Genomic DNA, 26,033 nt, shown 5'->3' with positions numbered 1-26,033 from the left:
CGCCCATATGAGATGCTGGTGCTGCAGGCCAGGGCTTTAACCCACTGCGCCATAGTGCCAGCCCCTAATTTCACTTTTGAAAACTGATATTGAGTGATAAACAAGATGTACAAAAACAGAATAGCACGAGCACCATGGGCTTATACCAGGATCACCCAAGCACTAAGGGAGAGCACCCCATGATACAATTTACTATGCCCAATAGGTGAAAGCAGGGCGGGCTGCAACATACAGTACACCACCACACAATGGAATTCAGCATCTAATTCTAATTGCTTCAAAAGCCAAATCCTTGGTAAAACAGGAGTGAAAATGTCATATCTATCCTTAATATGATTAAACTATATCACAAACCAAAGTAAAGAGCAAGCAAGGAGACCACTTAGCTCCACTACCATTCAACAGAATGTCAAGTTTGCTAGCCAATAGAGTCAAGTAAGAGGTTATAAAAGCAGGTGAGAGAAATAATGGAAAAGAGGCAAAGCCTTCACAGTTTGTAGGTGATATGATAATACACCTAGAGGGGCCGGCACTGTGGCACAATGGGTTAAAGCCCCGGCCTGAAGCACTGGCATCCCATATGGGCACTGGTTCTAGTCCTGGCTGCTCCACTTCCTGTCCAGCTCTCTGCTATGGCCTGGGAAAGCAGTAGAAGATGGCTCAAGTCCTTGGGTCCCTGTACCCGCATGGGAGACCTGGAAGAAGCTTCCTGGCTTAGGGTCGGTGCAGCTCTGGCCAGTGCAGTCACTTGGGGGGTGAACCAGCGAATGGAAGACCTCTCTCTGCCTCCCCTCTGTGTAACTCTTTCAAATAAATAAGTAAATTTTAAAATGATAATATACCTAGAAACACCAAGAGAACTAAGTGAAAAATTAAGACAAATTAAAAGGACTGTAGGGGCCGGTGCTGTGACATAACAGGTAAAGCTGCCACCTGCAGTACCAGCATCCCATATGGGCACTGGTTAGTGTCCTGGCTGCTCCTCTTCTGATCCAGCTCTCTGCTATGGCCTGGGAAAAACAGTAGAAGATGGCCCAAGTCCTTGGGCCCCTACATCCAGGTGGGAGACCCAGAAGCAACTCCTGGCTTCAGATCGGCTCAGCTCCGGCCATTGCAGCCAATTGGAGTGAACCAGTGGACAGAAGACCTCTCTCTCTCTGCCTCTCCTAACTCTTTCAAATAAAATCTTCAAAAATATTGTAAAGCAAAGTAACTGGACAGGAAAACAATTATCTATATATACATATATGGGGCCGACTATGTAGCATAGCAGCTGTGGTTGCTGCCTACAGTGCCAGCATCCCATATGAGTGCTGGTTATAGTCCTGGCTGCTCCTCTTCCAATGCAGCTTTCTGCTGTGGCCTGGGAAAGCAGTAGAAGACGGCTCAAGTCCTTGGGCCCCTGCACCCACATGGGAGACCTGGAAGAGGCTCCTGGCTTTGGATCGGCGCAGCTCCAGCCATTGCTACCAACTGGGGAGTGAACCAGCGGATGGAAGACCCATCTGCCCCTCCTCTAACTATTTCAAATAAATTTAAAAATACATATACATATGTGTATATACGTATGTACATATGTGTACATATATACAAAATAAACTGGTAATTTTCTCCAACGCCAACAATCACCACACATGAGATTTAGTGGGGAAAAAGTGATCCACTTATGATGGGAATATAGGCTTATTGCCATGGGCTTTACAGTAGAACATGCAATGTGAAGAATGAACATGAAGAAAGCTATAAAACAAATGCAACAAGAGAGCTATCCTGAATCCGAGAGGAAAAAAATACTGGCAATAAAAGAAAATGCAGTCTCCTAAAACCAACCTAGTCAATGCAACTCCAGTCAAAATCCCAATACACTTTTTAACTTGAAAATTTGAGTATAAAGTATATATGGATAAAATGTATGTCTGCATATTGGTGGAATGTTGAATGGCCCCCAAATTGAAAAAGCAACCATAAAACCAATCAATAAAGCAAGCAGCTAAATCCATGTAAGCATTTTATTAGGACAGCTTCCATACCAGTCTGCAGATCTGAACAGACACGGTGACAAGGTTTTATCTGAGCAGGGCAACAGAGGAGGAAAAAGTGTACACATCTGTAAGTGTTATGTATAGGAGGACAGTAGGACCTGGCTGCTAAGTTTCCTTTATGTATGCTTTAGGAACTAGCCTGCTGGTCCTCCTGACCTTATCAGGAAGACTTGTGATAACACTTAAACTTTATGGCAGGTGATCAGTGTAAAGTGGCAAGACTCATAGTAGCATTATTATGATTTGCTATCACACAAATTCATGGAGAAATAAGAACTTTAAGAAAGCCTGGGCCAGCATCATAGCACAGCAGGTTAAGCTGCTGTCTGCAATGCCAGCAACCCATATGAGTACCAGTTCCGAATCCCAGTTGCTCCACTTCCAATCCAACTCCCTGTTAATGTGCCTGGGAAAGCAGAAGATGATCCAAATACACTGGCCCACCACCCACATGGGAGACCAAGATATAGTTCCAGGCTTTAGCCTCTCCCCAGCCCTGGCTATTGCAGCCATTAGGGGAGTGAACAAGCAAATGGAAGTTCTGTCTCTCCCTGTCACTCTGGCTTCTAAATAAATCTTAAAACAAAGTCTGACCCTGTCAGATTTTAAAATTTATAAAATGCTGAATACCTACGTGCATTTTAGAGTTTTTTTGACAGGCAGAGTGGACAGTGAGAGAGACACACAGAGAGAAAGGTCTTCCTTTACTGTTGGTTCACCCTCCAATGGCCGCTGTGGCCGGCGCCGCGCTGATCCAAAGCCAGTAGCCAGGTGCTTCTCCTGGTCTCCCATGCAGGTGCAGGGCCCAAGCACTTGGGCCATCCTCCACTGCACTCCCGGGCCATAGCAGAGAGCTGGCTTGGAAGAGGGGCAACAGGGACAGAATCTGGCACCCCGACTGGGATTAGAACCCGGTGTGCTGGCGCCGCAGGCGGAGGATTAGCCTAGTGAGCCGCGGCGCCAGCCGCATTTTAGGTTTTAACACAAAAATTTGGGCACATTGAGTACAATGTGATATTTTCATACACATGATTGTTTAATGTCCAGAGTAAGTACAGCTCCTCAAAGATTTAATACCTCTTTATGGTAAAAAGACTAAAATCCCATCTTCTAGGGCTTTTTCTAAATGGAGTATATACATACAACATGGTCAGCCCTACTATTCAACAAAACAGCAGCACTTCTTATTCTTATGTAAGTATAACCTAGTACCCAACCAACCTTTTCCTATCCTTTCCTTCCCCTTTCCCGCTCCAGCTTCTAGTAACCACCGTTATGCTTTCAACTTCTATGAGATCAGTTCTTCTCTTAAATCCCACATAAGACAGAGATTATGCTATATTTGGCTTTCTGTGCTTGGTTTAACTCATTTAACTAAGCACCTGCAGTTCCATCCCTATTGTAGAGAATGGCAAGATTTCACTTTTTATGGCTGAAAAGTATTGCATTGTACATATTTACCATAGTATCTATTCATCTGTGGTGGATACTTACACCGTTGCATTTCTTGGCTGTTTTTTAAACTGTAGTACACATATAACTCACCTGCATCAGTGACTACAGATTGTGGTCAAGCCTCATATCTCTAAGGCCTTTTGGGACCCACTATTTGAATGACAAAATTTCCCATTCTTATGCCCTACTATTCCTTTTGCCTGCTCTTGACTAAGTTAACTCAAGAGGCTCCTGGTATGCATCTCACTAAAAGAGCAGCTCCCTTCCCCCCAATTTGTCAGCGATTCCTGGTTTCAGTGCTCTGGGAGCTGCCACTTCAATAACCAGCTTTATAAGTATATGTATCCTGGTGGCCTTCAACTTTTCGGTAGGTCAGTAGGGCAAATGACAAACCATTCCACTTTAGGAGATTCAAAGATTTGAAGGAGTTGGGGCATTGACTTAAAGGAGGCAGAGGAAGGAGAGGCTACAGGATAAAGAAAAACTTCAACAGGCTTGCTAGTTAAGAGTCAAGGATGAGAGGGGGATGCATGAAAATAGAAGTGATGAGTTGGATCAACAAGGTGTCTGCTCTCAAGGGGAGGCCGGGATCCTAAAACATTCACCAAGGAACAGTGCACCACGAAGTAGCTGGGAATCAAGATTCATGAAGGGCCACTGAGAATCGGGGTATGGCCAGGGCCTCCTGGTTCACTGTTTAATGCCCTTTACACTACACAGAATGTCATTCCAGAACAAGTGATTCACTAAGCACAAGAAGCAGCTGTACTTTGAGTCACTAGGCAAATATGAATCCAAATCACAAGGAGCTACCACTTCACAGCTACTAGGATGACTGGACTCAAAAAAGAGATGGAAAAGAGCCAGTGTTGGTGAGCACGTGGAAAAAGCCTGGAACAATCACACACACTGCTGGTGGGATTGTCAGATGACATGGCATCCTTACGAGGATGACAGTTCCTTACCAAATTAAACACAGCATTACCATCATTTAGCAACCCTACCCAAGAGAATTAAAAATGGAAGCCTACACCAAAGCCCATTCACAAGCGTTTATAGTTAGTAGCAGCCCAAAGTGGAACCAACCCAACGTCCATAATGGAAAGACAAAAATTCACCTACCCATACCATGGAATACTATTTGGACATAAAAAAGGAAGGAAGTATTGACACATGCTATACTATGGATGACCACTGCAAACATCATGCAGAGACAGCATCTGGACTAGCAGTAAAGCCACCAGTTGAGACACCCACTTCCATGACAGGAGTGCCCAGGTTCATGTCCAGATTCCACTCCTGAATAAAGAATTTTATGCTAAGGTGAACACAGTCAGACACAATAGGCTACCTATTCTATAATTATCTTTATGTAGAATGGCCAGAACACAGAAACTAGAAGTAGATGAGTGGCTGCCTAGGGCTGCAGCAAAGGCAGGCAATGGAGAGGGACCTGCTAAAAGTTGAAGATTTCTTTTGGGGACAATAAGAATGTTCTATAAGACAATGACGATAGTGACAGCTGCACAACTCTGAGTCTACTAAAAACCCGCTGAATTGTATACTTTTAGGGGAGAAGCCATGCCATGTGAAAATGCAGCTGCTTTACACGGGTGGGGAAGCAAGCTGTCACAAGATCACCTGCCAGTTCCCAGGTCTCGTCTGTAACCTGTGGCAAGTGCCGCTGTGACTTTCAACCCATTTCCCCCTCTAGAAGATTGGGGCCCTCCAAGAAACCCACTTGGCTATTGCCCCTCTCCTTCAGGCTGTGTGCTCCTGGCTTCTAGTACATTCTCTTCTAGTCACTGAGGGTTGTGCAGTTGCCCAAGGGTGGCCGAGTTCTCTCTCCACAAGTCATGTCTATATTAACACACAGCCTGTACATCTTCCTCCAGATCCTGCCCCGAGCCCCTCCTCCAAGACACTGCCTGCCGAGGAAGCCTTTACCATTCCTTCTGTTTGTACACAAAACCTTCAACTGGGCTGCCCCTCCTTTCCCACCTGGCACAGTCCCAGCTTGGTCAGCACAGTAACTCTAGGCAACGCCAAGAGTCCCTGCCTGTCGAAGTGGTCTGCCCCCTGTTGCTGCCAATTCCCAACTACGGCAGGACCAGCTAACCCTCATACCCACTGGCCGGGAACAGACTGACCCCTCCCCATACCGGGTGCCATGCTACAGTAGGAAGTATTACACTACTGTGCTGACACAGTGGCTTGGCTACTGGCTCATGGTGTGCAACTCAAGCCAGGCTCCAGGGTGCCTTGGCAAGCCATGGTTCCCAAACGGACTCCCGTTGTCCCTGGACGGTAACCCTTACAGCCCCAGCTCTCCCTGGCTGCTCCTCCATGAGGAAGGCTGAGGCCATGAGACAGGACTGCCCCACAGGCCCCCTGTCACCCCACGTGCATGTGTTAGCAGTAACGAGTGGACATTAATCGAGCACTGAGGTATAGGCCTTCCCCCCCACCTGTGCCCTCTAACTACCTGGGGATAGAGATCATTATCATCAACCCAATATTACATACAAAGAACGTTTCATGAGATGTCAGGTATAACAGCCAAGACCTGGAGTCAATCTAAATATTCAGTCAAAACTCATATTCAGAACAGTCTTAATAAGGTTACACAAGACAAATAGTAATTTGTGTTTCCAGTAATGGTCAAACAGATTTGGACCAACCTGCTCATTGTAAACAAAAAATGATGGTTTAACCTCATCCTGAAACATCTAGAAGTGCTGAAAAGCTGACAAGATGAAAAATAGGACAAACCCAGGAGAGAGCAGAACACTGGCTCAGAAGGCACTGGCCAACCTGGGCAAACGGACTTCCGCTTTGGCGAGTGTCCAAGGCAGGCAGAGGACCTAAGTCCATGGCCACCAAATTGAGGAATGTGGTAGCAAAGTTCTCCCACTTAAAACTGGGACCCTGGATTATTACACCCCCGGGGTAAAAGGGACTCACCCCCCAACTCTGCCAAATTCACCCTCCTCAGGACTGCAAGGAAGGCTGCCCCGGTGCCAGCTAGAGAAAAGGAAAGGCATTAGGAACTCACTTGTGGTTCCGGGCTCATCATGCAACGCTCCCAACAAATCAGATCTTCCCTAGAAAAAGGACACCTAGGCTACACTTCAAAAGATTTCCCACATACACAGGGGCTCTTTGAATAGCTCTTCTGTCTTTGATCTCGGCTTTTCAAATAAGTAAATCTTTTATTTAAAAAATAGTGCTGTGGTATAGAAGGTTAAGCCTTCACCTGTGGTGTTGACATCCCATATGGATGCTGGTTTGAGTCCCAACTACTCCACTTCCAATCCAGCTCCTCACTGATGCACCTGGCAAAGTAGCAGAAGATGACCCAAGTCTTTGGATCCCTGTACCCACATGGGAGACCCGGAAGATGCTCCTGGCTTCAGCCTGGCCAAGCCCTGGTCATTGCAGCCTTTTGGGGAGTCAACCAATGGATGAAGATCTTTCTAACTCTACCTTTCAAATAAATAAATCTTAAAAATATATATATATATAGTTTGTGGAGGGGCTAGCATTGTGGTGCGGCGGGTTAAGTCATCGCACAAGATACCAACATCCCACAGGAGGTCCAGGTTCAAGTCCCAGATACTCTACTTGTGATCCAGCTTCCTGCTAACAAGTCTGGGAAGGCAACAGAGGATGGCCCAAGTACTTGTGTCCCTGCCACCCACGTGGGAAACCTAGATATAGTTCCTGGCTCCTGGCTTTAGTCTGGCCTAGCCACAGCTGTTGTGGCCATTTGGGGAATGAACCAATGGATGGAAGATCTCTCTCCTCTCCCCTCTCTGTAATTGATTCAAATGGCCACAATGCCCAGGGCAAAACCCAGAGCTTTATCCACGTCTCCCATATGGATGGCAGAGCCATGTGGGCCATCTTCTGCTGCTTTCCCAGGTACATTAGTAGGAAGCTGGATCAGAAGTGGAATGGGAGCTGGCACTATGGCATAGCAGGTAAAGCCACCACCTGCAGTGCTGACATCCCATATAGACGTGGGTTCGAGTTCCGGCTGCTCCAATTCCGGTCCAGCTCTCTGCCATGGCCTGGGAAAGCAATGGAAGACGGCCCAAGTCCTTGGGCCCCTGCACCTGCATGGGAGACCTGGAGGAGGCTCCTGGCTCCGGATTGGTGCAGCTCTGGCAGTTGCAGCCAACTGGGGAGTAACCAGCCAATGGAAGACCTCTCTCTGCCTCTCCTTCTCTATGTGTGTAACTGACTTTCAAATAAATAAGTCTTTAAAAAAAAAGTGGAACAGGCAGGACTCCAACTGCCTCTCATATGGGAGGCTGGCAATTTAGGCAATAGCAATTTAGGCAATGCTGTGCCACAATGCCAGTCCCTGAGTGATACAATCATATGTGACTGTGGCCAGCACTGTGGCATGGCTTCGCCTGCAGCATCAGCATCCTATATGGGAACAGGTTCGAATCCTGGCTGCTCCACTTCCAATCCAGCTCCATGCTAATACATCTGAGAAAGCAGCAGAGGGTGGCCCAAGTCCTTGGGCCTCTGCATACATGTGGGAAACCGAGAAGCCGCCCCTGGCTCCTACCTCCGCCCTGGCCCAACCTTGGCCATTGCAGCCACTTGGGGAGTGAAATAGGTATCTCTCCCTCCCGCTCCCCATCTCTGTATTTCTGCCTTGCAAATAAATCTCTGTAAAAAAAAAATCTTGGGGGACCACCACCATATGCAGAGTCCACTGTAGACCAAAATGTCACTGTGGAGTATATGACTATTTCAACGACAGTGGGTAGTACCCAGCCAAAACTCCAAGCACACAAGAAATTAAAAGCACTGTGAGAACCAGGAGGAGAAAATTGTCCAAAGACTTAAGCAGACAATTCATAAAGAAATCAAAGTGGATATAAACATGATTACTAATGACACTATCATCTTTTCAAAGAGATGCAAATGAAATCATCAAGTTACAAATCCACCAGTCACCAATAGACTAAACTTATAAATTCTGACAATATCAAGTGGTGGGAGTATATATTGGTACAACCATTTTGGAAGAGTTTGGTGTCTCCTCATAAAACTGAGGCTATAAATAATGTGTAATTCACAATTCACTAAGGATATCAAAGAGCTTTAAGATTTTATTTGAAAGACAGAAAAAGAATTATAGACAGAGGTAGAAACGGGTCGGAGGGTCTTCTATCTGCTGGTTCACTCCCCAAATGGCCACAACAACCAGAGTTGAGCCAACCTGAATCCAGGAGCATCATCCAGGTCTCCCATGAGGGTGCAGGGGCCCAAGGACTTGGGCCATCCTCTGCTGCTTTCCCAGGCCATAGCAGAGAGCTGGATCAGATGTGGAGCAGCCGGGACTCGCGCAGGCAACCATATGGGATGCCGGCACTGCAGGCTGGGGCTTTCACCTGCTGTGCCAGAGCACCAGCCCCTCAGATTTTGTTTATGTGGGTTGTATCCATTAACGTTTATCATATTAGAAATGATGGCAGGTTTAAAGCCCAAGACCAATACACTATGAGCCATCAGAGCACTGACATCACAGGTCTTGTAGCCTTTGGAAAACCCCACCATATGCAACTACTTGTGAGAGGAGAGTGCAAGAAGCAAGTAACTTCTTAGTGTTATAAAATAGCTGGAACTTGTGGAGCCCCCGACAGTCTCCAAGAGAAACGTGTGCGTATGTGCGTAAGAATGCTTTTGGCAGCACTTCTTCAGGTAACCAGGCCAGTAATGACCCAAGGATGTCCAGTAACAAAAGAACAGATTGAACAAACTTAAAGCCTTGTGCTAGATTCAAATCTAGAAATGAAAATAAATAAGCTGGGAGGGAGCTGGGGGAGGGAGAAGCATCATGTTCCCAAATCTGTATATTAAATGCATGAAATTGTATTCCTTAAATTAAAAAAAAAATAGGGACCGGTACTGTGGCATAGTAGGTAAAGCTGCTGCCTGCAGTGGCTGCATCCCATGTGGGCGCCAGTTTGAGTCCCGGCTGCCCACTTCTGATCTAGCTCTCTGCTATGGCCTGGGAAAGCAGTAGAGGATGGCCCAAGTCCTTGGGCCCCTGCACCCATGTGGGAGACCCGGAAGAAGCTCTTAGCTTCAGATCAGCACAGCTCTGGCCATTGCAGCCAATTGGAGTGAGCCAGCAGATGGAGGACTCTCTGCCTCTCCTCCTCTGTGTTACTCTTTCAAGTAAATAAATAAATCTTAAAAAAAAAAAACAACACAGCTACACACAACATATCATCAACAAAGCTGGGAGGAGACACAAAGCACAAATGATTATATAGTGTTTCATTTCTACAAGGCTGAAAGGCAAAAATAGACGATTGTTTAAGGTTACACACATAGAAGCAAGAAAGTGACCGGGCAATAGTAAGGATAGTGGTTACCTCCAGGGAGAGGTGGAGACCTGTCACCGAGAGGGATGCAGATCTATCGCACAGGTATTGAAAATACTCCATTTCTGGATCTGATTGGAGGTGACACAAGTATTCACTTTATACTTGTGCCTTATACTTCTTTGTTAACCTACAGACCTTGTACGTTTTTCTGTATCTGTTAGGTTTCACAATAAACGGAAAAAGCTATAAACTTTATTTAAAAGCAAGATTGAAGTCAGAGTGCCCAAGGCGAGCAGCTCCAAGAAAGGCAAAACCCGAGGCGGCTGGTGCTAGTGGGGTTTTTAAGCACAGTTTTGGGGAAGAAAAAACTTGACAGTCAGCTTGACATTCAGTAACAAGGCAAGGCCAAAACCCATCGGGAAGACCTTATTTGGAACCTCATTTGCCAAAGGGTGGGAGAGGTAAATTGTTTTGACAGTAAACTGAGCTGAGAGGATGGAATCGCCACACCCTTGCTATTCTCATAAAACTGGAAGCTCCCAAGGAGTGGGGCAGGCACTTTTGGCCTTGCTTATAAACACATTTTCATACCAGCAATGTGAAATACATATGAGACTGCTTCAGAATAGTTTAGGGGGAAAACTGAGGCAAATAAATTTACTTCGGTGCAAAAAAAAAAAAAAAAACTACTGAAATCCATGTGTGGTTTTTCTTTTTTTTTTTTTTTGACAGGCAGAGTGGATAGTGAGAGAGATAGAAAGGTCTTCCTTTTTGCCCTTGGTTCACCCTCCAATGGCCGCTGCGGCCAGCGCATCGTGCTGATCCGAAGCCAGGAGCCAGGTGCTTCTCCTGGTCTCCCATGGGGTACAGGGCCCAAGCACTTGGGCCATCCTCCACTGCCTTCCTGGGCCATAGCAGAGAGCTGGCCTGGAAGAGGGGCAACCGGGATAGAATCCGGCGCCCCAACCGGGACTAGAACCCGGTGTGCCGGCGCCGCAAGGGGGAGGATTAGCCTGTTAAGCCACGGCGCTGGCCCATGTGTGGTTTTCTAACACCTTGTCCACAAACTTTTTGAAGACTTCTCATTCCTGCATAGAACCGAATTATTGAATTCCAACATGTTGACAGTTGTCATCCTGGTTTATAGGGTGTTTTCTCTACACCCTACATTTTCCAAGTTTATATGAGTAATATGTGCGTTTTGTTGTAATCATGTAAACATTTGGTATTGTCATCTTATAATTTTAGCCTGCTGGAGGGTATGTAATTTTTATTATAGTTTCATTTGCATCTCTCCAATTACTAATGATGTTGATCATTTCATATGTTTAGTGTCTAGTTTGATTTCTTCTTTTATGAATTGACTGGTCAAGTCTGTCTCATTTCACCATTTTTCCCCCCCTAAGAACAAGCAGAAAAGAATATCACAGACTATTAAACACAAGGTTGTTACCTAGCATTGAAACTAATAAACATGCACATGAAAGAGATAAGAACCACCTGAATATCTGTACACAAAATCACCAGCTCAAGAGCTGGGCGATGTGCCTTATCTCACCAGGAGGAGCTCAAAGCACATGGAGTCCACAGCACACCACTGGAGCACACCTGACACCAATCTACAGAGACTTGATGTGATCCATTTCCTCCAACACATTTATGCTGAGGCAATGTGATGACAACAGGAAACTTGGCATTCAAAGAATACCAAGAGTGCAGCTACTAAGAACATAGCCTTCTCTACAGCAGTGGTTCTCAACGAGGGTGACAATGCTTCCACAGGACACTGGGCAATGTCTACAGTCATTGTGGATTAGCAAGACTGGGAAGAAGGTGCTACTGGCATCAACTGGGTGCAGGTCAGAGATGCTGCTAAACACTATACAGTGCACCAGACAACCCCCTCACCTCATCTGTTGATGGATTATGTAGCCCAAACGCCAAGGGTGCCATGGTTGGGAAACTCGGCTCAATATCCCCAATCCAGGAAGAGTTCAACCCTCGGTGACTCCTCCCTCAGGCAGAGAAAGGCAAATCCCCAGGGTGCCCCACCCCGATGGACTGATCCAAACCCTCCAAGGGAACAGGACACCACTTTCTCCATTTTCCCATGCAGAAACCCTGTGCAACTAACAGCAGGCCAAGTTCATAGAACATTGTTCCTAAAGAGACCGTCAGAATCAGCTAGTCCACCTCCCCCACTAGGTCAAGTCCAACAGGTGACAACAGTAGCACAGAATCAAGGGAAGAGGCAGAAAATGAAGCAGCAGCCATGGAGTTAAGATATTCAGGCTGGATTCTCCCCGATTCTGTCTCTCGCGGAAGCCCAGGGCCCTCCTGAGGCTGTGGTGGCCCCCACAGGGGTCCCCGCTGTTGGGTACCAAAACCACAGCCTGTGTTAACTCTACCCCACTCCACCCTGCTGTCCTCTCCCCTGCTACTGGCACCCCTTCAACCCAGCACACAAGAATTCTCATCTCAGGCTCTATTTCTTGGGGGAAGAAACGTGCCGTGATTCAAAAGGACTTGGCCCCTACACTCATAAACCTCAAGTCAGAAGTTAATGTCCTAGGAGGGTAGACGTAAGCCAATTACGGTGGCTCCAGACCTAGCTTCGCCAAGCCTCTCATCCCCAGAGTCAGAAAGCAGCTCTCAGACTCCGCCCCACTGATGGTGCTGTGGGCTGTGATCCCTGCCGCCCAAGAGAGGGGATTTGCAGAGAGGCAAGAGGAGTGAGTCCATCTCAAAGCCAGCTCTGCTGTGGCCTGGGAAAGCAGTGGAAGATGGCCCAAGCCCTTGGGCCCCTGCACCCACGTGGCAGACCCAGAAGCAGCTCCTGGCTCTTGGCTTTGGATTGGTGCAGCTCCAGCCATTGCAGTCATTTGGGGAGTGAACCAGCAGATGAAGACCCCTCTCTGCCTCTGCCTAACTACACAGCATCGTGGCAGAGCAGGTTAAGCCAGTAAGCACCAGCTCAAGATCCAGCTTCTCCGCTCCCTTTTCCAGCTCCCAGCTAATCATCTCCCTGCTAATTTCCCTGGGAAGGCAGCAGAAGATGGCCTAAGTACTTGGGCCCTTGCCACCCACATGGGAGACCCAGATGAAGCTCCTAGCTCCTGGCTTCATCCTGCCACAGCCCCTGCTGTTGCAGCCATTTGGGGAGTAAACCAGTGGCTGGAAGAGCTCTAACTCTGCCTCTCAAATAAGTTCTTTTAACATTTTTGGGAGGTAGAGTTACAGACAGGGAGAGACAGAAAAAGGTCTTCCATCTGCTGGTTCACTCCCCAAATGGCTGCAATAGCTGGAGCTGGGCCGATTCTGTAACTTTCAAATAAATAAGTAAAATTTTTTAAAAGGTAAATCAATTTTAAAAAAAGATCCGTTAGGCCCACCTCTGACACTATAAATGAAACAAGCTTCCATTCTTAATCCAATCCAGGAGTCACTAAGACTTTGAGAACCAAGCCCCAAATAATACAGGGACCTTTGGGGGATATCAAAGCTAATATCCAAGCCATATCTTCCTCCCTCCTTATAAAAGCCACCAGGATTCAGTCATGGGAGTTCTAGCCTAAGGACATTATGTAATCATTTCCCAAAGCCCCATCTCTAAACACCGTAATTGGATTAAGTTCCCACCCTCTCAGTAGATACTAAACTCCTGCAAGAGTTCAAGGTGCCAAGTCATTTTCAAAATCTAGCCATGCCTGATGGTGATTATTTCATAAAGAACCAGAAGAACTGGCATCATAATAGAACTACAAGAAATCCCTCCCAACGAGAAGACCTGGGGAAGGCTCCAAAGAGAAGCTTTTCAGCTGGACCTCGAGATCTAAGTGGATCTGTGTGACAGTTTTAATTATGGCTAAAAATTCCTTAATACTGCCCTTGCAAGGTAGGATTATATAGCCTCACCTTGAATCTAAACTATCTTTATGTGACTCATAACCTATCAAACTGCAGTCAAAGGCTAGGTAATAAAAGGCCACATGCTAGGCATATACCCCAAGGAATCGGGGAAGGGGGAAAGGCGTCCAGAGACTTGGATTGGAACGTTCACAGCAGCACTATTCACCATAGCAAAGCATGGGAGCGCTCCAATGTCCATCAGCTGATGAATGGAAGAGCAGTCATGATCTAGCCACACAATGGAATACTACTCATTCATAAAACTAAACGTGCAACCAATTCCTACTACAGTAGGGAGAAATCTAGAATATATGATGTAAGTACAAGCAGCCAGGAAAAAAGTACAGGCACCAAGATCATAATTGTACCTTGGTGTATTGTTAAACAAGGCAAATCCATACAGACAGAAAGCAAATGGGACTGCCTGGGTGATGGAACAAAGATGTAACCCTCAGCCATTGTCGCTCATTGCCCAGAAGAGAGAAAGTTGGAATTTATTCCTTGTCCTTGAATCTCAATTCAGTCTCACATCCTATTGTCTTTACACCCCACTCCTACATTCTCCAGCTTCAGAGGCCCTGTGGGCCACATGAAAAGACAGTATGTAGGAATTCATGTCTGCTCCCTACCCCCACCCCCACCCTGAGCCCACCTAACATAAACAGGCCCGGCCCCTGGGGTCAGGGCTCCTGCCACGCGCTCCATCACTGTGCATGCCAGCAGCTGGTCACCCACCTATGCAGGTTTATTTTCTGAGTAAATTCGGTCCGGCTGTAGGTTGTTCTGTGCTTTTCCCAACATTCCGTGCCCCGTGTGAGGAGGCACTGATCTACACCCTTTTCCTAACACTGGGTCTGAGTGGCCAGGAAATAGGGGATGAGCAGCTGCTTAGTAGGCCTATCACCTTTGGGGTGATGGGAATGTTCTGGAAACTAGATAGTGGTGACGGTCACCCAGCATCATAGATGTGCCTAATGCCTCCGAGTTCTGATGGTTTAAAATAGTAAAGCTTATGTGTATTTCCCGATTTTTATAGTGAAGGGGAGGGTCACATGGCTTCTGCCTTGTCCCCTGAAATACTCAGGCTTTGAGTCCTGCTTAACAGGAAGTTCCTTCCACCAATTAAGCTTAATGGAGTTTATATGAGAAACGAGTTCACATATTGTTGAGGAAGATAGATATGAGCTTAGGTGTATGAAAGAGGGCAAGACAAGAAATTTGTGCCGAAACCTTAGAAGAAATGTCACACCCAGAAAGCACTCTATCCAGCAACCTTCAAGGAAGGACAAATGGGGGGAAAGTGGACCCCATGCCCACATAAACCCGTCTCGGGGCCGGCGCTGTGGCATAGCGGGTTAACGCCCTGGCCTGAAGCACCAGCATCCCAGTCAGTTCTGGTCCTGGCTGCTCCTCTTCCAATCCAGCTCTCCACTGTGGCCTGGGAAAGCAGTAGAAGATGGCCCAAGTGCTTGGGCCCCTGCACCTACGTGGGAGACCTGGGGGAGGCTCCTGCCTTTGGATTGGCGCAGGTCCGGCCGTTGCGGCTATCTGGGGAGTGAACCATCGGATGGAAGACCTCTCTCTCTCTGCCTCTCCTCTCTGTGCAACTCTGCCTTTCAAATAAATTTTTAAAAAAATAAATAGGGCCGGTGCTGTGGCACAGCAGGTTAAAAGCCCTGGCCTGAAGCACCGACATTCCATATGGGCGCCGGTTATAGTCCCGGCTGCTCCTCTTCTGATCCAACTCTTTGCTAAATCCTTGGGCCCCTGCACCCACATGGGAGACACGGAGGAAGCTCTCGGTTCCTGGCTTCAGATCGGTGCAGCTCTGGCCGTTGTGGCCATCTGAGGAGTGAACCTGCGGATGGAAGACTTCTGTCTCTAAGTCTGTCTTTCAAATAAAATAAATCTTTAAAAAATAAACAAACAAGCCTCAGTGTCACCGCAGAGTGGGCTTCGCGGTTTGTTCTGATGAGCTGCCCACCTGGCCTGCCAGACCTGCTACTTCATTACACTCTGCTGAGTGCTTACTGCCACCGTCTCACATGTGAGAGTCTCTCCCTACAAGGGGACAAGGGCCTCTGGTCCAGCCATCTCCGGTAACGCTATCAAGCAGCTCTCAAACACCAGAGCAGGTTCTGGGAACGTGATCACATGGCGTTTGTACAGGAATGGACAGGAGAGAGAAAATAACTTCATTGGCTCCAGCTAAGCTCATTAGTGTTTACAGCCCATCAGCTAACAGGCTACAGGGCCTTGTGCATCCAGTGAGAACTCCGCTACAACTAAATTCTATCTCGATTTCACCTGTGGAACGCAGTGCAGGTGTCCAATTCAAATCTAGGTCTCTCAAACTTCACAGCCCTAAGGGGCTATGTGAAAAGTTCAAATACAGTCACCATGTTCTAAGAAGCCCATCCTTTATGGGCCTCTCTCTCTGCCTCTCCTCTGTGTAACTCTTCCAAATAAATAAATCTTTAAAAAAATTAACATCTTAGTGGGTATTTTTCTCCCCATAGTGGCCTTAGGCCGAGAGAAGACATTTAACAGTTCTACCACTTCAGGCTAGCCAAAGCTTGTCTGAAAGCTGCAGTCCTCTGACATAAGAGGCCCCGGTATAAAAGGAATACAAGCCAAAGTCAGGACTAGTGGAAGGGGCTGGCAGTGTGGTGTAGTGGGTTAAGTCACTGCCTATGACACTGGCATCCCCTGTGGGCACCACTTCAAGTCCTGGCTGCTCCTCTTCCAATCCAGCTCCCTGCTAGTTCACTGGGAAAGCAGCGGAGGACAGCCCCAAGTCCTTGGGCCCTTGCACCCACACGAGAGACCCAGAAAAAGCTCCTGGCTTCAGCCTGGCCCAGCCCTGGTCATTGCGGCCATTAGGGGAGTGACCCAGTGGATGGCAGCTGGGGCAGGGGTGCAGGTACAGGTATTTTTCGTCTGGTTCGCCAACCCCACCCACCTTGGGAGAGAGAATCAACACAATCAGCTGGCACCATAGCACTGGTAAGGGCAGCAATGCAGGCGAGCCTCATCAGCAAAGGGACAGGCTTGGCTGGAGCAGGCCAGAAACCCTAAACCCTTGTCTGCAGGCCTAGCACTTGTTTGCTTCAAGTGCAGCCCTCAGGACCGGGGAGGGGCCGCGGCGGGAAGGTCTCGCAGGCAGCCAGGGGCCTCCAGCATGTGCCGGACTCCAAAGAGGAGATGCAGGCTCCAACCTCTTTGGGAAGCAGTTTAGGAGCAAACCCAAGCAACAGAAATCCAGCTGCCTCCCAGGGCCCTCAGAGGCGCTTCTGCAGCTCGGCTGCGGCAACACGGTGTTCCGCACTTCCCCAACTCCTGAACTTGGAACAAGCAGTGTCAGAAAACATCACAACCCAGTTCTTCAGAGAATGACCAGGGTGCCATAGCTAGCTGCTAGCTTCTGTTAGTAGTGCCCTATTTCTGCTCCAACAAAACACAGCGAACGCCACGGCTTAGAAAAACACACGCCTATTACCTGACAATCCTGGAGGTCACAAGTCCGAAATGAGTCTCACTGGGCTGATACCTACACGTCGGCAGGGCTGTGTCCCTTCTGGAAATTCCACAGGAGACACCACTCCCTCACCTCTTCCAGCCTCCACAAGCTGCCCGCAGTCCTTGGCACCCAGTCCCAGCCTCCACGCTGAGAGCCAGCAGTGGCTGACGACACCTCTCCCGCCCGGCACGGCTCTGAGACAGGTTTGTCTGCCTCTGTCTTCCATATTTAAAGGAGCTGGGTGATTCCATTGGGCCCGCCTGGAGAATCCAGGTGCTTCATATGTAAAGGTTAGAGACTTAGCAACCTTAATTCCACCTGCTGTCTCACTTGATTCCCCCTTGCCTTGCAGCCTGATGAAACCATGAGGATATCATTGGGGGCTTTTATTGTCCTCCATTGGGAACACCTGCCGACATGAGAGCTCTGCCTGCCTATTCCTGACAGGTGTTATGACGACTTTAAACAGTCGGGGGAGGGGCCAAGTCTATGCTGGGGGACAGGAACCCCTCGAACCAGCCTCTTTGGCACCCAAGAACACCAAAGCAATAACAAAGTACACAAAAAATCACACAGCACGGAAAGCAGAGCCGGAGCCCAGGGCAGGAAGCATGTGTGTGTATGCAAGGCGCATTTCCTGGGCTCGCAAGGCCAGACCCAGTTCCTCCCTCACACTCCCCTCTCAGCAGCCAAAATGCCCGCCATCCTCTCCACCCAGGCAAGGCCAGACCTTCCTCAGGGCCCACCGATGCTGACTCTTGACAGTGTGTGTGTGTGTGGGGGGGGTGTATTTTAAAACAAACCAAAGCATTTTCGTTACCTGGTGTGCAATGTGCTGGGAGGGATGAGCATGTGATCTGCGACAGTAAGGAAGGAGCAGAAAAGCAAAGCAGATGAGACCTAGCAGCTAAGAGGACACTCACGTCCCACATCGGAATGGCTGAGGTAATTCCTGGCTCTGTCTCCCGACTGCAACTTTCTGTAATGCAGACCCTGGGAAGCAGCGGCGCTGGCTGAAGTAGGTGGAGTCCTGCCACCGCCACGGGGGACACCTGCCCGTGCCACGGGGGACACCTGCCCGTGCGTTCCTGCCTCCTGGCTTTGGACTCAACCCAACCCCACCCGTCACAGGCATTTGGAGAATAAACCAGAAGATGGAAATACTTGAGATTCTCTCTTTCTCTCTCTCTTTCTCTAATTAAAAAGAAACATAAAAACAAAACGCAGACTCACCTGCCCATCTGCCAGTAAAGTCACTAACTGGTGCACAGCATGATGACTCTGGAGCCAGCCCCTCCATGAAGTCCCCTGCCCCTGCCAGCTTCCTGTGGTCCATTCCTGAACAGAGGCAGGCAGGGCTCACCAGCTCAGAGCCGACCCTAAGGTGCTCCTTCAGCCACCCAGCTTACAGCCAGCATCGCCATGGCGGCACAGTCTCTGCCTGGCAGCTCAGTGCTGCTAGCACTTGGGGGCCCACTCTCCTCTCACTTCCCACAAACCAAGCCCATGGATCACATGCCTTCACTTCTCACAGTCAGCTCTGCTAGGAGGACACAGCACAGCGAGTTATTTAAATGGAGATATCATTTACATACCAGACAAGTCACTCTGTTTGCTTATTAAAAAGAGAGCAAGAACCAATTAGCTCCCATTTACTTATTTATCTGAAAGACACAGGGAGAGTGTGTGACAATGAACTAGTTCCCATCCACTGATTCATTCCCCAAATGCCTGCAACAGCCAGGACTGAGCCAGGCCCAAGATAGGAGCCAGGAACCCAAATCAGGTCTTCCACATGGTTGGCAGGAGCTCAACTGCTTGCATCATCACCCACTGCCTCCCAGCGCAATTCACCTTTTTTTAAATATTTATTTTATTTATGTGAAAGGCAGAGTTATAGAGAGAGGGAGATAGAGAGGGGGGGAGAGGGAGAGAGGGAGTGAGGGAGAGAGAGAGAGGGAGAGAGAGAGAGAAAGTCTTTTATCCACTGGTTCACTCCCCAAATGGCTGCATGACCAGGGCTAGGCCAGGCTGAAGCCAGGAGCCAGGAGCTTGTGCCAGATCTCCCACGCAGGTGCAGAGGCCCAAGCATTTGGGCCATCCTCCACTACTTTCCCAGGTGCATTAGCAGGGAGCTGGATCAGAATTGGAGCACCCAGGATTCAAACTGGCACCCATATGGGATGTTTTAACCCACTGCACCATAGCACTGGCCCTGCAATTCACCCTTTTAAAGTGTAAACTTCACAGCCAGTATTGTGGCATAGCGGGTAAAACCACCGCCTGTGAAACCAACATCCCATATGGGTGCCACTTCAAGTTGCGCCCGGCTGCTCCACTTCCAATCCAGCCCCCTGCTGGTACTCCTGGGAAAGCAACAGAGGATGGCCCAAGTCCTTGGGTCCCTGCACCACTTGAGAGACCTGGAAGAATCTCCTGGCTCCTGCCTTCAGTCTGGCCCAGCCCTGGCTGTTGAGGCCATTTGGGGAGTGAACCAGTGGTGGAAGATTTCTCTCTCTCCCTGCCCCTGCTTCTCCCTCTCTGTAACTCTGCATTTCAAATGAATAAATCTTTAAAATTCAGGGCCAGCATTGTAGCATGGTGGGTTAAGCAGCCACCTGTGAGTGCCACCAGCATCCCATATGGGCACTGGTTGGAGTCCCAGCTGCTCCACATCTGATCCAGTTCTGTGCTATGGCCTGGGAAAGCAGTAGAAGATGGCTCAAGTGCTTGGGCCCCTGCACCCACGTGGGAGACCCGGGAGAAACTCCTGGCTCCTGGCTTTGGCCTGGCCCAGCCCTGGCCATTGCAGCCGTTTGGGGAGTGAGCCAGCAGATCAAAGATCTTCTCTGTGTCTCTCCTTTCTCTGTAATTCCACCTTGCAAATAAATAAACCTTAAAAAGATAAAGTATAATATTCAGCAGTTTTTTGAACATTCACAAGGCTGTGTAACCATCACTTCTTTCTAGTCCCAGGACATTCCATTACCCTCCCAAACTCCCCACCCACTAAGCAGTCACTCCTCACCCCCTTCTCCCAGTCCCGGGTAGCCACCCGTCTCTGTCTCTGCCAAGTCTGGACGATTTATAGAAATTGTGCATCACCAATTTTTTACGTGTGGCTTGGAATGTCTTAGATAATATGAGGAACAATCACTAACACAGAGCTTACTCAGCCAGGCACTGTGCTAACTTTATATGTTTCACTCATTTAATCCTAGTACAAACCATGAGACAGATGGTGTTATTCCCATTTTACAGATGAGGAAACAGAGGCGATGAGCAGTTAAGAAACTCGCCCAGAGTCCCAGCAGTGCCAGGCAGGCTAGTTCTTTTGCTTGCCTGCTCCATCTGTTAGCAGGACCTCTCTTTAAAGGGGCAGGCACTTGCAGTTTTCCAGCCTGCTCATCGTTCTTGGCCACTTCCCACATGTACAGTCTGCCTGATGCTGGAAGGGATCAGCGTTCAATATCCCTACTTCACGGGCCAGCACCGTGGCTCACTTGGTTAATCCTCCACCTCTGGCGCCGGCATCCCATATGGGCACCGGGTTCTAGTCCAGGCTGCTCCTCTTCCAGTCCAGCTCTCTGCTGTGGTCTGGGAAAAGCAGTAGAGGACGGCTCAAACCCTTGGGCCCTGCACCCGCATGGGAGACCGGGAGGAAGCACCTGGCTCCTGGCTTCAAATCGGCGCAGCTCCAGCCATTGCAGCCATTTGGGGAGTAAACCAATGGAAGGAAAACCTTTCTCTCTGTCTCTCTCACTGTTTGTAACTTTACCTCTAAAATAAAATAAAATCTTTTTTTAAAAAAAGATCTCTACTTCAGTTATTCAGATAAACCTGAGTTCAAATCTTCAAATCCAGTTCTGCTTGCAGACTAAGTATGATCTCTAGTAAGTTCCTAAACCTCTCTGGACCACATGTTTTTTGTTTTTGTTTTTGTTTTTTACTTTTTGACAGGCAGAGTGGACAGTGAGAGAGAGAGAGACAGAGAGAAAGGTCTTCCTTTTGCCATTGGTTCACCCTCCAATGGCCACTGCGGCTGGCGCGCTGCAGCTGGCGCACTGCGCTGTTCCAAAGGCAGGAGCCAGTTGCTTATCCTGGTCTCCCATGGGGTGCAGGACCCAACCACTTGGGCCATCCTCCACTGCACTCCCTGGCCACAGCAGAGAGCTGGCCTGGAAGAGGGGCAGCCGGGACAGAATCCGGCGCCCCGACCAGGACTAGAACCCGGTGTGCCAGCACCGCTAGGTGGAGGATTAGCCTGTTGAGCCACGGAGAAATGATCTGCCACCCAACCGCTTTTCAAGACTGTGTGCCAAGTGTCATTACAGACATCTGCAGGAAGTATGGGTCCCAGCAGCAACTCTTCAAGGCCTGGCACATGGCAGGCTTTCAGCAACGGAGACTTCACGAGGACCGCGCCCCATCCCACCACATCCTTCTTCTTGCTGCTCGCAAGAACAACTCCCCGTGTCTGCAGGCACAGCCAGGCGCCAGGTGCATCCGCACAGGGGTTTGCAGAATCACACCCACGGGTTCTTGCCCTTTGAACAAGGATGGGTTGCTCCCCACCTTTAAACTCCTGGAGCCTCAAGCCTGGCCCTCGTGGCCAGAAGCCGCGGACATTTCATGAACCATGCCCCCATGCTCTTCTGCGTGCTTCCAGATGCTGCCCGGCTTTGGCAGGCACACTCCACACGGAGGGCCAGGACCAAGAGAATCGTGGCTCGCAGGCAGGCTAGCTGGAACCACACTCCCACCGCTCCCAGCCGGCGCCTCCCTGAGCAACTGCTTCAGGTCTCTTCAGTTAGACACAGAGACTGAAACCACCCACATCCCAGAAGAGAGCGCCAATGCAAACATCTACTTGTTGGCTTATTTTGCACAAAAGATCCAGAAAACTAGGTCCCTATCTTGAAACCAAACCGGCTTCCAGTTCAGATTTCTATTTGAAAAGCAGAGTAAGAGAAAGAGAGATAGGGATCAATCTTCCATCCACTGGTTCACTCCCTAAATGGCTATGATGGCCTGGGATGGACCAGGCCGAAGCCCAGAGGGCTGGAGCGCTATTTGGGTCTCCCACGTGGCTGGAGAGACCCAAGCACGTGGGCCATCCTCTGCCGCCTCCCCGCGTGCATTAGCAGCAGCTGCGTTAGAAGCAGAGCAGCCTGGACTCAAATCGGTGCTCTGGTATGGGCTGTCACTGCTGCAGGCGACAGCTTAGCTCAGGGCGCCACAACACTGGCCCCCAGATTTCTTATTTTAAACAAAAAGGCTTACGGGGCAGCAGTTTCATCTGGTTGGAATTCTGGCTCTATCTCTTTTCTAACTGTGTGACCAGGGTAGCCTCATCTGAAAGGCAAGGATGATCCCTAACCTGTGAGGTGCCTGAATGCTACTGAGTAGCTAGTAGCTGGTGGCAAGGGTGCAAATCTAAGAATGACACATGCGGGCCGGTACTTGTGTCGTAGTGGGTAAAGCCGCCGCCTGTAGTGCCGGCATCCCATATGGATGCCAGTTCGAGTCCCGACTGCTCCACTTCTAATCCAGCTCTCTGCTATGGCCTGGGAAAGCAGTGGAGGATGGCACAGGTCCTTGTGCCCCTGCACCCATGTGGGAGACTGGGAGGAGACTACAAGTTCCTGGCTTCAGATGGGCGCAGCCCTGGCCATTGCAGCCAATTGGGGAGTGAACCAGCGGATGGAAGACCTTTCTCTCTCTGTCTCTCCTCTCTCTGTGTAACTCTGACTTTCAACTAAATCAAGAATGACACATGCCCGGTTCCCTCGAGCACCTTTGCGAACTGTTAGCCACTATATGGATGAGCAAACTGAGGTTCAAGGGACTCATATTCCCACAACCACTTGGCAAAGTGGGCAGGCTGTAGATGGAGAGGCATTGTGCCTAGTAAGGCAGTGACTGTGGAGTCACACAACCCCATGTCTGCCCATTAATCCCCATGTGACCTGAAGCAAGTTACTTCACCTCTCTGTGTCTCTCTTTTCCTCATCTGTGAAATGGGTGCACTGGTTCTCGGTCTCCTCCATGTCCCCTAAACGAGCTAGTCTAACTGGAAACAATAAAATTCTAAGATCGAATCATTTATGTTCCACTTTCAGAATGGCCATGTCATTGGCTGCAAGTCAATCAATTATGGTAATTCCACCTTATCCATGGTTTCGTTAACACTGGTCAACTGAGGTCTCCAAATATGAAATGAAAAAGTCCAAAAATAAACAGCTCCTAAGTTGTAAAGCGTGCACCCTTCTAAGTATGGTGATGCAATCGCTTGCTGCCTTGCTGTCCTGCCAAGCATGTGAATCATCCCTTTGTGCAGGGTGTTCCCCCACCTTCCCCACGCCGTAGCCATTTTGTTTATGAAGGCACTACTGCAGTGCCACAGTGTTTATGTACAAGTAACCCTTCAGTCACTTGATAATGGCCTCAAAGCTCATGACAGTGACACAAGGCAGGCGTGAGGTCATAGAACATGGAAAGATACTCACTTTGGAACTACAAGGGAAAAAAAAAGTTCATGGAACATGAAATTAAAAGCTATGCATTTTGGTGCAAATTTTGCAACGCATGCATGGTTTTGCCATCATATGTATTTTCCATGAACTTTTTGAAGAGCCCTTGTCTGTGCCAACGTGGTGGGGCATAAAGCAAGAAACAGTATACATGGGGTTGAGTATGAGCCATGCTTTCAGACTTTCCCTGGAGGTCTTGGAACACATCCCCTGAGGTTAACCAGGCGCTACTGGATACTTTTCTTCACAAATGCATGGCAGACACAGTAAAAATGTTATTCTCCAGGGGAAAAATAAGAGAAAGTTCAATAGCTCTTTCACCCCTGTGACTTGCTTTGGTTTTGTTCAGAGCATGGATGATAGGTTACACAGCCTTTGTTGTCTGTGCTTTTTTTTTTTTTTTTTTGGTCTGCTCCAGGACTTCAGTTCCACAAGGACAGTCTTAGTTTGTTCATCTCAGCATGGTCATCAGTTGCTACCACAGAGCCTGGTGTGTGTGTGTGCGCGCACGCGTGTGCAGTGTTGGATGGCTCTACCACAGAGCCTGGTGTGTGTGTGTGTGTGCGCACGCGTGTGCAGTGTTGGATGGCTCTCCTTGTATCAACTGCAGGAGGGCTGCCTACGTGAAAAATATCTTTGCACTGTTTCTAAAACTGCCTGGGCTAATAGTGGCCGCTGTTTTCCAGCATTCCTTCCAGGCAACCCAAATCTCATACCGTAGAACCAGGAGCGAGTTTTGGTGTGTTCGAGCTCAGGTTTTCACTAGATTTGCCTTCCTTGTCAGGCTGGTCAGAGCTCAATTAGCATGTTCTCCGTAAGCCCTTGTTCTGACATGCAGACGGGATATAAATAAGTGTAAGAAGATTCTCCTGGAACGCGTTTCGAAGACCCTATTTTTACGCACAGACTGCATTTATTCTAAGAAGATGATTCTGAAAGTTGAACGCGACTACGACTTCCTGGGCGGGGGCCCCATGCGGCATTTCTAACAAGCTCCTCCGGGGCTATGCCTGTGCGGCTGGGCCCCGGTGCACACTCGAAGTACCACGGGGCCTGACACTTGCTCCCTCCGTCCAGCGGAATTTCTCTCTCCTCCTCTTTGACAAAATACGACCAAAGGCTCGCAAACTAGAGCGGACAGTCCAAGCACCCCCAGAAGTGCACCGCCTAGACCTACACCCCGCCACACCCTACACCCAGCCCCACCGCGATCCCGATCAAGCACAGCAGGAATCTGCTCAGGAAGTTTCCCAGGTGCTTCTGCTGCATGTGGCCCGCAGGACATTTGGGAAATATCTGTAGTCTCCAAGCTTTTCCCGTAAGGTAAACTCCTGGCGACAGCTGTTGTCACCAACAGTGACACCAGCTTGTTCAGGATCTTACAGGGACCATCCTGCTGCTTGTAGCGCAGCCCAGGACGGGTCCCCTTCGTCCTCTCCTAGTACACGGGCCGTGGCACGATGGGTCCCCGCTCGGGGATCGGACCCCCACCCCTTTGCTCGGCACAACCGGTCCGACTGCCGCCTCCGCCGCAAGATCGCTCGGCGGGGGGGCCGGGCCGCTCATGCGCAGAGCGACCCTGGGCCCGCAGGGTGGGGTCCCTGCGCACCCCCTCCCCGCCCGCCTTACCTCTTTGGGTCAGGGTAACCAAGGAGAAAGCGAGGCACACGAGGATCGCGGAGCGCCTGGCCACCATGGCTGGGAGGAGGCACAGGGGGCCCAGAGGAGCACAGCGCCAGAACGTCAGAGGGGGAGATCCTGAAAAAGCCGGGAGGAGGAGCCCGGCTGCTACCGCAGGGCCCCGCCCAGGCGGCGCGCGCGGGTGTGAGGCTCAGCCCAGAGAGGGCGGGGGGAAAGGGGTGCGAGAGCACCCGCGCCTGGGGGCGCCCCGGCGGGGGCGAGGCCGGGGGCGGGTCCGCAGTCTGCGGGCGGGGCACGGAAGAGGGGCGGGACTAGTGTGCGAAAGGCGGGGTCTGGGGGCGCTCGGAGAGCTGGGGCTTCTGGCCCGCCTAGGGCACCAGCGAGTGGGCCTCAGACCCCTTTCCGGCGCGGCCCTAGAGACGCAAATGTCAGAGGCGGGTCCCCAGTGCCCAGAGTAGTGACTCGCCAGCACTTGGAGAGCGGGAGGCGGCGGCCAGAGTAAGCGCTGATTTCTACCGTCGCCCCGACTCCTCCTCCCCGAACCCTGGGCGGCACAAAAGTGAGTGGCGCCCTGGCA

The 26,033-nt window shown here is 49.5% G+C and overlaps 1 protein-coding gene across 4 annotated transcripts in view; it reads right to left on the bottom strand.

The window, feature by feature from the left end:
• Nucleotides 1–25,641, bottom strand: part of CD99L2 (CD99 molecule like 2) — a 97,895-nt gene extending 72,254 nt beyond the window's left edge. For 2 of the 4 annotated variants that reach the window (XM_062183712.1, XM_062183713.1), the window contains exon 1: nt 25,445–25,641. In XM_062183712.1, the coding sequence (XP_062039696.1) occupies nt 25,445–25,511 (67 nt within the window). In that variant the 5' untranslated portion in view covers nt 25,512–25,641. The remainder of the gene's footprint in view (nt 1–25,444) is intronic. The other 2 variants (XM_062183710.1, XM_062183711.1) reach the window with 1 other exon arrangement.
• Between the last annotated feature and the right edge of the window lie 392 nt (nt 25,642–26,033).

This window comes from Lepus europaeus, chromosome X, assembly GCF_033115175.1.
Source record: "Lepus europaeus isolate LE1 chromosome X, mLepTim1.pri, whole genome shotgun sequence".
Taxonomy (NCBI): Eukaryota; Metazoa; Chordata; class Mammalia; order Lagomorpha; family Leporidae; genus Lepus; species Lepus europaeus.
This window is presented reverse-complemented; position numbering and strand designations above follow the sequence as displayed.